The sequence below is a fragment of the Primulina huaijiensis genome, chromosome 1 (assembly GCF_012295235.1).
Source record: "Primulina huaijiensis isolate GDHJ02 chromosome 1, ASM1229523v2, whole genome shotgun sequence".
In the NCBI taxonomy this organism is placed as follows: domain Eukaryota; kingdom Viridiplantae; phylum Streptophyta; class Magnoliopsida; order Lamiales; family Gesneriaceae; genus Primulina; species Primulina huaijiensis.
In genome coordinates, this window is record NC_133306.1 from 25795237 (window position 1) to 25807164 (window position 11928).

Genomic DNA, 11928 nt, shown 5'->3' on the forward strand with positions numbered 1-11928 from the left:
CTAAATGACGGAATGACGCACACACTATGTATTTATATTATTAATTTGATTTTTATTTAAATAAAATACAATATTATCATTATAAAAATTAATGAGATGTATTTCAAATATTGACAGGTATAAATTGTTTCTCGTTTACACTTAATTCAAAAATATTGTTTTATTTTACTGAGAAATAAATAAATAAATAAGAATCGATTTAGTAGATGATTTATTTTGGATAAAAACTTAAAAATTAATAAAAATATTTTTTATGATTGATATTAGAAAAGATTCTGCGATTATTGAAATGACTGTGATGGACATTAATAAGTTCCCCCTTTGTCTTGTGATAATTGGACTGTGATGGACATTAATAAGTGCTACTGGTGGCTGTCAATGTGGGTGATGTGGTGGGTGGAGATATTTTTCAAGGCAGGGGTGTTTTAGTAATTGTATTAGAGAATATAAAATTAATCCTGCGTATTAAAATCTTATTAAATATAATATATATTTTATTACACACCATTAAATAAATATATGTACCTTCCATTTTTCATCATTTGGATTATACATTATTCCTTTATCTCATCCTGTAAAACAAATGGTATCTTACTAGTTAAGATGATAAAAATATATTAATAAAACGTTTGAGCAAACTAATAAAATGCATAATATTCACGAATAAATATTTAAGAAATGTTAGGAATTAATCGTAGATTATTATTTATGTTAAAAAAATTTAATATTTGTATGGTACAATAAGTGACTCGCTCCGCAGAGGGAGCAATCAAAGCATGTATTGGAGTTTCTATACGCTTTAAAATATTCGAGTTGTATCGTTAACATTAGTTATAGTTTTTTTGCATAACGGCAAAACACTTTAACATACCGACTTGTATCAGAGTTTATGTCATGTGTTCGATTCACATAGATTGTAATGAGGATATTTGTTGCTCTGTTGTGAGATCAATCGAAGCGTGACACTATAGCTATTGCAAGATTTGAAAATTTTAAATTGTACTGTTATCACATAAAAAGCAAATGTGTGCCATTATTTTTGTTGTATGATTATTTTAATATTCTGTGACTTGTTTTAAATTTAAATCTTTTATTTATTGTGTTGAATTATAATGTAATAACAAATATTTTTAAGAAGTTGTAAGACTGTTAATTAAAAGTAATGAGCGTGGTCTTGAGATATAGAAACGACATGAAGATGAAGGGTGCGATAATAAAGTAATGAAAGTTTGTTAAGATAAATACTATTTCTTCTACAAAACTCTTATTAACTATATATCACCATTCTGATTATAATATTAATAATTTATTAAAATCATATGAGAATTAAATGTAATATTTCTTAAAATACATTTTTAATTTTGTCACTAGATTTTTTAAATTGAACATAAATATAATTAGAATTAATCTCTTGTTTTCCTTGTTTCACATCAAAATCATGTTAATCTACAACAAAGCCACATTGCCATCATTTTTTTAGACGAAATCATCTGCTTAAATAATATGCTTGCTCATCATGGTTTCATAATCTTACAAACGTGTTTTATTAATCATGCAAAATTATTAAATTTTAAAATTAATTTATATTTTCGATTGTGATTCTATACAGTTACGATTTATTTTCGGTTTAGGATTTTTTTTAAATATTAGAAGAAAATTGTTTAGCTTATAGAGTAAGTGTACTATTTCGATTTTGAAGCCGAAATGGCAAAATAATTCGGATCCAATAATTAGAAAATTGTTTAGCTTATAGAGCAAGTGTACAACAATGTTACAATTCATGTTACACTTGATATGTTCGACTTAATTCATACAAGAAATTACTCGATCTTCTTCTGCACCCTAGGATATTTTTATTTGAATTCAAACTATCAATTGATATTTTTGTATTAAAACATACAAGATGCGTTATACTTGATATAACATAGACTGGACCAATATACATATCGTGGGTTGATATTTTTTTATTTTGTCTTGGGAAATTTCGGGATAGAAATGAGTTAACCAAATGGCTATGAGAAAATAGTCGAGGCAAGAGTTTGACTATTTTTCTTTAAAACGATATTGTCTCGTCTTGGTGCTCACGGTTGTTGGCAATTTGTTTTTCAATATACAACGACTACGATTTCAAAATAGCAGCACTACAAAATTTAAAACCAAGCGAACTTGAAAATGTTTAGAATGCTATCAAGATGTTTACAAACTTTCTAATTTCGAATTCTAAGCGTTAAACTTAAAAATACAATTCCAAAAGTTTAAATTTTGCAAAACTTGGATTTAATCGCAAATGTTTTAAAAACTCAAAAATAGTAGACAACTCTCGAATTTAATTACAAAGTTCGAATTTAAGTGTATAAGCTTACAAAATCCAAACTCAAGATTTTATATATTGAAAACTTGAACTTTAAACGTTAATGATTAAAAATTCGCATATAAAACTAAACTTAGAGGAAAACGAGAATAAGAAAAAATAGTGTGTTGAATGCAAATGAATGAGATCCTAATTATAGAAGATGAAAAGTCTTTGTGAGTGCAGTGATGGAGCCAATATGGGTGGATGGAATGAGTCTCATGTGAGAGCGTCTCACGGATCTTAATCTGTGAGACGGGTCAACACTACACATATTCACAATAAAAAGTAATACTCTTAGCATAAAAAGTAATATTTTTTCATGGATGACCCAAATAAGATATATGTCTCACAAATGACCCGTGAGACCGTCTCACACAAGTTTTTGTCGGGTGGATGAGTGCGACCTTCTTTCTCAATTTTTTTATTTATTGATCAGCGATCAAAAATAATTATATTTTTTTCATTTTTTTTAATATATACCTTGTTTCCCTAAAAAAAATTTGTCATCCCAACTTCTATTTTTTTGTTCCGTTCCGTTGAGTGTATGTGGACGTATATAACTGCAGCACAAGTTTGAAGATAGATTAGCAATCGATGTTGACTCGTATTTACACATCGTCGACTCATTTCCTTTCGAAACAAACACGATATTCTATGCAAAATTAATAAATAAACATAAAAAAGTTCGTCATTCATGACGTCAAAGCATTTAACCCATGTTAGCTTTAGAATTGGTCGTGATTCAGATCGTATATTTTGAACGGCTCGTGATTCATAGCAGAGCGTGCATTCGAGACTGGTGGTAACTCCTCGACCCTACCAAAAAATAATGACTAATCAATTCAGTGACCCCAATTCATAAAATATAAATATAAATGAACAAAAGTCACATTTTATACATCCCGACACGTTAAATATATACAAATATAAAAGATATATTAATAAAAGTCATTTTAATTTATACATCTTTTGATGTGACATAATTGTTTTATATGCTTTATTATTTATAAGTCTTTGTGTCGCACTCCTATTGAAATAAAATAATTTATTTTTTATGTACTTTACACGAGTCCATTTCATTGCTCGCTCTTTGAATTTTTTTCTGAAGTGATTACCGTGAAAAAAAAGAAGAAGTTGGTGCATTAAAACTTAAATATAATAACTAAATAAAGAATCAAAAGCATTAAAAAAAAAAACAGATTACTGCTTGAAAATAGATTCTTCAATGTGTGGTCTAAATAGATGATTTGTTGGCAGGGAAAAAAAAACAAATAAAAACAAATATTGGGTTCTTCTGGCTCGATCCCATTCGATGTTAAAGAAAGACGATGTAATAATGTCTTACGCTTACCAAATGTCGAATGTTCACTCTATCTTAATTTTCTTCACCTTAAAAATTTTACCAACTTTTCATTTTGTTTTCAAATGATAATTACTTTTGATTTTTCCTACTTATTTTTCTATATATTAGAAGAATTATATTTGAATGTAAGGATTTGAAATCCATAGATTTAAATATACTTTCATTGTTTAAATAAATTATTAGATATCATACATCGATTGAATTAAGCTATTAGGAATTGTATAAAGTACTTGGACAAATCCCCTCTCGGATATTGCTTTTGGTTTGAAATTCGGTCAAATTAATCTCAATCTTAACACGACATTAGAGTTCGTTCCTATCATTATGTGTTTGATTACTCTTATAAGTCACCCGCTAATGTCTTGTAAACTACACGTTCCAGTTGTTTATTCATGGGTGTGAGTGGTGTGTTAGAAGTGAAAGATGTGTGCTAGATGTCTTGCATTGATTTTATTAAGTTATTTTGAGTTGTACATATGAACTTTGACAATAATCTTTACGGAACTAGCTTTCATGGTGTGTTAGATATTCTATAGCTTGAATTAAGTTTTTAGAGTTGTATATATTGATTTAGACAATCATCATCCCTATAACTAACTCTAATGGTGGAGTTTTGTCAAGTCTCAGGTGTTAACAAAAATATTGGAGCCATTTTAAATAATTTGTGATTACTATAATTATTATGTAAATTAGTAGAAATGAATTCGAATTTCTTCTATTTAAATTATATAACAATTAAAATAAATTTAAAATCATGGATTTCAAATTACCATGATTTCAAATTACTTATTCCAAATACAACTTAAATTAAATCATCTTTTTAAACACATGCAAATTTTGTCTATCACGGATATATTCAGAAACGTGAAAAACTAGATCAATCTACACAAATCATGTTTCGGACTCGTGTCGTCCTATATTAATTACCACATGCCATGTACTCGTCTTTTCCATGTGTGAGACATGGTGCATTAAATAAAGTTGGTCCGAGATGATATGATATCAACGACTCGATCTATTTATATAATTAAAAATAATATTTTTTTATATAAAAAATAATATTTTTTAATGGATTGGATCAAATCAAATATCTGTATAACAAAATTGATCTATGATATAATCTCATAAAAAAAAAACATTTACGATCAAATTGACAACTATGGTCCAAAAGATTATTATATTTAATAGCTGGTCAGACAAATTTCCAAGTGGGTCGTAATTTGTGGACATGCATGCAGGCGGGGAATCTTTTATTTTCCGCAACAAATCTTTTAGGTCGAAATCTTTCATTTCCCACGTACGAAACTCATATATATCTATATAATTGAATTTAGATGTTGGGTCTAAGTAATATTTAATCTGGGTGTATATTAAATCAACCTATATTGATAACGGGCGTACTTAAATTCAATGGGAGTGATGATTTAAAATTCACCAGAATTAAATTTTATCGAACATATTGTATTTGGATTGAGGTATTTAATCAAATCTTGGTAAATTGTGTTATAACATTTTTTCGTAATTTATTTTGTTGACAACGAACAATGTTACTACTGTGAAAATTACGGGGATCGACCTGACAACGAACAATATAACAAACAATGTTATTACTGCGAACAACGAACAATATTCAGAATCCACGCAACCTTTCGCAAGGGGTAAGACAACTCTTTGGAAACAACTCATTGTTTCATAATTCGTTTTCATGAAAGGGTGCACTGTTTCATGAAGAGTCGCGTCCGTTCTGAATCAATTTTTCATTTCTATATATATGACATCATTAGTTCAAGAAATTAATTTCAGATTCTGGTTTGATTTAGTCACCTACAAATACAGAATTATTCCATTGTATCTTGATAGAAATTTTTCACATCACTGTGACTAAAGTGGAGGAGAAAACATTTTTTAAAAGAAAGCGTTACAAACGTGTCTTAGAATATATTCACATCACACACTATTCAAATTTCGAAATAATCTCCCAACAAATTGATAGGTTTAAAATTTGCTCAATATAAATTCCATCCAAACGTAACCTAAGTTTCATTTGGATTGATAGATTTCAAAATTCATGTATTTCAAATATATTTAGATGTATTTTTTTGTTTAGATAAATAAGATCAAAAATTTCAAATCAGCATCTTACAAGTTTATATAGTATTTCATGTTAATCCAGACGAATTTCAAATTCATCTAATGATATTATCATTTAAATTGTTAATAATAAAACTCGTTCATTCAAAATTAAAATAGCAAATAGTTAATTATAAATTAATCCGTCTCTTTTCACGTGTCATCTCCTGGATTTTGCTAGATTTCTTTACTGTATCGACTTTTGCCTAGTCACTGACTTCCATAATTTATAGTGATTATACTTGAAATAATTGTGTACGTAAGTTACACGTCATTGATGAATTGACAATTTGTCTTATTCAATTTTACGTATATTTAATCACATTATTCATATATCTATCAATTATTTATCTTACATAAATTAAATTATTAATTATTTTTTTTATATCAATGAAATTATTGAATTTAAATTACAAAAATAATATTATTAATATTTATTAAATATTAAAAATAAAAAATGATAATTTATCATCGTATCTCAAATTTAATCAATCAAATTAAATTATTATTTATTAATCAAACCAAATAATATATTAATGATTTTTGTTAAAAATTTTCTTATTATATTATATTATTATCTTTTTTTTGTTTATTTCAAGCTACGTCTAATATTATTACTTCAAATGATGTCTAATATTATTATAAAGAATGAGTTCCTACACATTCTCCACATAAATAAAATAAATATTCAAATGTTGTGTTATAAATATATAATAATAAAATATGAAATAAATGTTCTTTTACGCCAATTGTTACGGTAGTGAAAAAATGAAGAAATTTTAAATTTTAATTTCTAAAATATTTGTGCTCAAAAGGAACTAAGAGGCTAAAATTGATTAAGAAACCAATTTTATATTTGTTAATTCTGTATGATAAGATGATTATATTCAGAAGGAAATTGCATTTGTTGTTTTATATATTAACTCTTTGAAATTTATTATTTATGTTATCAAATTAAAGTTATAATTTTTTAATTTTCATTTTGTTTTGTAATGTTAATTTTTTTGATATTTTATCGGGTGTGCTGATGTAATACTGCAAACTTCATCTTTATATTGACACCATACCAACACACGTAAAATGATTAAATTGCAAATATATTAAAGACAACATATTAAGATCGAAATTTTAAAACATAAATAACTAAAATAAAAAAATGCAAATATAAAAGCAAATGTGCAATATACTCATATATATATATATATATATATATGTAGATGTCATTTAATTATCTTAAGTTAATTCTTAACAAAATCAAAATTATTAGGCAAATTAGTCATTTTATATGACCTCTTTTTTAAGCCATTAAATATTTTCTTATTTATTAAAATAACACTCACTTTGTGGTATTTGATGTTTTTTATTTACGAAAATGTGATTCACCTTCATAAAACAAAAACATTATGTATGTATTACGCTTTGATGGCTATTTGATTACGAAAACATTATATTTTTTCATTTTATCATTTTCTTATTTCTGTTAAAAAATAAATTATACAAGCACGCAACATGTAATATACATAACTTCTCATCGAACTACCAATTGATAAAATTATTGAAAAATATATTAAACTTATTATTTTTTAATGAGGTAATAATGATAAGCATTCACGGGCTTTTGAAACAAACAATTGGCCCATCAAAAATTTCAAGCCCAAAGTAGATCAAAGCGGCCTGGGTTGATCAATGTGATTAATCAAGAAATGCGATTTTACTATTTCAAAGTAAAAAGCGGGGTCGGATAGTGTTAAAATTAAAACTGAGCCATTTAATTTGTGCTGTGTGAGACTCTAACTGTAAGTATAACTTCCATCCATAAACCGCTGCTTCTAGGGTTTTCAACACTGGACTCTTCTAGCGTTCTAGAAAAAATGAGGTAATTTTTTCTTCAATGACAGAGAAGTCAATCAATATTACGACTTTGATTTCATCTTGTTAATCTTCGTTTTTTTCATCGAAAGTGCTCGTAAGTTGTGTTTTCTGCTTGTCAAGTATTTTTGCTTCAAGTTGTTGACTTGATTGCTATCTACTTGTAAATTAGGTTGAAATATCATATTGATTGCTGTATTTTAGTTTTTATGTTTTGGAATCTATAGATATTTCATAATCAATTTAAGCGTGTTAAGGAGTATTTGCAAAAGATTATGCTTTTAAAAAGTGATTAAATTTATATATTGGGATGAAGTGGAAAAAATCATAGGTGGAAAGTGCTTGAAAATAAAGGTAAGAAACTGAAATTTTGTAAGTTAGAGCGATGTATATAATTAATTATAATATTATTTTTTAATAAAATATCATTAATTTGATAACACACCTATCTGGTATTAGAGTTTCCATAGAGATTTCAGAGCATCCGAATAGATTTTCATCTATTTATTAAAATACCGTAATAACTTTCGAAGAATCAAAATCACCATGGGATCGGTTTTGAGATTTTGATTAAATTAAGTAAAGCTCATGCAAAATTTGGATTAAGAAACACACGAAAGTTTCACTAGTGAGTACCGAAGAATCTTTTTTCCGAGGTTGCAAACATTCCTTTAATTTTCTGCAAAGCTACTCTGAAACCATCTAAGAACCAACATGTGGATGCTAACGCTGTTTGAAACATATCAAAAGATTCGGGAAAGTGTCGTTTCTATTGGGTATTTTCCCATCAACTTAACAGTACTTGATTGTATACTTGTGAAAATCTATGATTTCTGCAATTTACATGAATTGTTATCCATTAGGGTTGCGTTAATGTAGTTTATGCCATTTAGCCGTTGGCTAAGAGAATTTCTATTCTGTAGTAGACACCCCGAGGTTAAATGGGCCGAAAGAGACGATAAGGTTTATCTGACAGTGGTGCTTTCGGATGCCAAGAATTCTAAGGTCAACCTTGATCCAGAAGGAGTATTCACTTTTTCAGCCACTGCCGGGTCAGACAATCTCTACGAACTCAAATTAGATCTTCACGATAAAGTTAATGTTGAGGTGAGTTGCGCTGTCACAATATTTCAATTGTGCTTTGATGACTAGAAGTTTCTAGATGATGAACTTTTTTACCCATTATTAAAATATTTTTTCAAATTAATGCACATTCTAGAATTTGAGGGCTGTAACCCATTGCTGCTTCTCTGATGTACTTGTCCTGCCTGTTGCGCTGTCGCAATATTTCAATTGTGCTTTGATGACTAGAAGTTTCTAGATGATGAACTTTTTTACCCATTATTAAAATATTTTTTCAAATTAATGCACATTCTAGAATTTGAGGGCTGTAACACATTGCTGCTTCTCTGATGTACTTGTCCTGCCTGTTTATTTTACTGGGTTGGAAAACACACTCCCTTTCTTGATGATAAAAAATGAGTCAAATGACCCCTTGTTAATTTTTGGGTTTAAAACATATGTTTGTGGATCTGTATTTATCAGCCCGCTGTTATTGGGATTTATGTGAATGAAATTATCAGTTATTTTTCCGAGAACATCATCATGGATTGTAGAAAAATATGCGTAAAAAATTGTTATGTGACCCAACTAGTTAGATTAATCAGTTTGTTTATTAACCATTGGGAGGAACATATTGATATATATTTTGTTATGAAGGCTGATCTTTTGTCTTTTTAAATCAAGGGCTCATCTGTGGCTTTCTCTAATTTTTATATGCGCATTTCATCTTAAGTTTTTCTACCTGCTTTTCCATTCTTCTACAACTCACAAGTTTTATTTATCAGGAGAGCAAGATAAATGTTGGCGTGAGAAATATATTCTGTGTTTTGGAGAAATCAGAGAAAAAATGGTGGAGTAAACTGTTACGTGGAGATGCAAAGGCTCCTCATTATGTGAAAGTAGATTGGGATAAATGGGTGGATGAAGATGACGATACTGGTTTGTTTTATGTTTTCTTTTATACTTTGTACAAATTTTGTCAAGTTTCTCCAGTGAAAAGAGATTTTGAATCTCTTTACAATTGATCAGGAGGGCCTGCTGGTTTGGATTTGGGTGGCATGGATTTCTCTGTGAGTATCTGCATCTGTTACCTGGCATTATACTTCATTTTTCTTTGTTATTGTTATTATTTTAATGGTTTTGTTTTTTACAATTTTTACAGCAATTTGGTGACATGGGTGGCATGGGAGGAAGTGATGAATTTGATGATAGTGACGATGAATTGGATGAAGGTAGTATCGGTTGCGGTCACAAGCATTGAATTTGTGAAAACATTACAATTATTTGTCTGATTTGCTTTACTGATTAACATTCAGACTTCCGTTGTGTTGATATTTTCTTGTTTCGGTGGATGGAATTACATGATTAAGTTTTGCACATTATTGGAATTTTAATAATTGCAATCTACATCTAATACGATCAAGGGGCAGTCAATGAAGAAATGGGACTTTTTTCGCAAGCTTCTTTTTTGCTACTAATATAGGTTTTATTGGTAGTGATGGTAGCAGTTTTGTTCTGATTGTGGATGTCTACTATATATGACTTTCTTCACAAATTTTTCTTTTTCTTCTTTGGCCAAAAAGGTGAAACCTACATTTTTTCATGTTTTGTTCTCCTTCCCTTACTCCATGAATGTCTCACAGTGAGAGCTATTTTACGAAGTATCGGGGAATGCACATCGAATGTAATTTTTATCAACCCTTTTACCTAAACTTCTGGTGATTAAAATGTGTCACTTTGTCGGGCTGGTTCACTTTGTTTATACTTTGTGATCTTCCATCTTGTTGACCAGCATATTCACGTTTCATATGGTTTCAGTCTTCTGGTTGTGCTCTAGCTCTTGATTTGTCTCGTTGCTATGTGCATCTTATGTCTAATGCAGAGGTACATAAACCCGAAGACAAAGCTGATGATAAAGTCGCGGGAGAGGGAGTAGCTGCGGAGGCTAAAGTTGAATCGTTGCAGAGTTTGTAATTATCTAAATATTTAGTTTAGAGGACCCCGGCCTTTGTTGTTGGGTCGTTGACCTTTAGAGTGTTATGTTGCAAAACATGCTTTTGTTGACACAACTATCCATCTTTTTACCCTGTCCCGGTTAAATCCCTTTTTTGAACTCTGGGATAAAAAAAACGTTTTCTTTTACATGTGGCGTAGCTTGTATTTTGAATTCATGGAATGATAAACTTTCCCTTTCTGCGTTTATACCCCAAAATGTTTTCTAGTTAGTCGAGTTGGTCGAATTTTTCCCTAAAATCGAATAAAGGAATCAAATTAAAATTTGTGGTCCGAGATGGTGACTAGAGATGGAAATGTATCAAAACAATTTGTCAATATTTCAAATCAAATTGAAAAATATTTGATTTATATAACTCGAGCTAAATTTGAATATATTCGATTTTTTCCCGAGCCAAATTGGAGCTTGGTTATACTCTAATTAAAAATATTAAGCTTGGTTTTTTTAATAAAAAACTAAGCATTAAAAAAAAAACTAAGCATTAAAAATAGTAAGCTTGGTTTTTGTTAATTTTTTTGTTTTAAAAAAACTAAGCTTCATCCAATAACAAGGTCCAAAACCCTAGTCTTCATGTTCTCGCTCAAACAAACAGGCCACAGGAGCAATGTCAATGGAAATCGAGGATGTGATGGAAGTAGAAGAAGAAACATCTGCTACTAAATCAACACTTTTCAAACGGCACGGGCTCAAGAACTCGATTCAAACTAACTTCGGCGATGATTACGTATTCCAAATTGCTGCCAAGTATGTTTTCACTCTCAATTTCTTCTTTTTCGTCGAATTGCATAGTCTTTATCTGATACCGAGGAGCTGTCGTGATTTGATTGTTTTAGGGACGATTGGACGTCAATGGCGGTATCACTTTCAACCAATGAGGTGAAGTTGTACTCACCTGCGACCGGGCAGTACCTTGGCCAATGTGAAGGACATTCCGCGACTATCAATCAAATTTCATTCGTTGGGCCATCGTCTCCGCATTTGTTGTACTCTTGTTCTAGTGACAGCACCATCAGAGCTTGGGATTCCAGGTCTTGCCAGCAGGTTCTATTTTTTCCACTTGCTCGTTTGCATTCCTTATTTTTGTGATTCCTTTTTTTTTTTTTTTTTTTTTTTTTTTTTTTTTTTTTTAATTTTTAA

At 29.4% G+C, this 11928-nt stretch overlaps 1 protein-coding gene and 1 pseudogene across 1 annotated transcript; both read left to right on the forward strand.

Moving 5' to 3' along the window:
- Positions 1–7607: 7607 nt before the first annotated feature.
- Positions 7608–10981, forward strand: LOC140989360 (uncharacterized protein OsI_027940-like). Its single transcript, XM_073458564.1, has 6 exons — positions 7608–7722; positions 8639–8822; positions 9563–9716; positions 9807–9847; positions 9940–10009; positions 10660–10981. Exons 1-6 carry the CDS (start codon positions 7718–7720, stop codon positions 10749–10751), a joined length of 546 nt encoding a protein of 181 aa, XP_073314665.1. The 5' UTR covers positions 7608–7717; the 3' UTR covers positions 10752–10981.
- A 342-nt stretch (positions 10982–11323) lies between these two features.
- LOC140989368 (WD repeat-containing protein GTS1-like) overlaps positions 11324–11928 on the forward strand; it is a 2930-nt pseudogene continuing 2325 nt past the window's right edge.

Coding starts and splice junctions, on each gene's coding strand:
- LOC140989360 (XM_073458564.1), top strand. Junction 9,717..9,806: donor GGATGAAGATGACGATACTG/GTTTGTTTTATG, acceptor ACAATTGATCAG/GAGGGCCTGCTGGTTTGGAT. Junction 10,010..10,659: donor TGACGATGAATTGGATGAAG/GTAGTATCGGTT, acceptor TGTCTAATGCAG/AGGTACATAAACCCGAAGAC.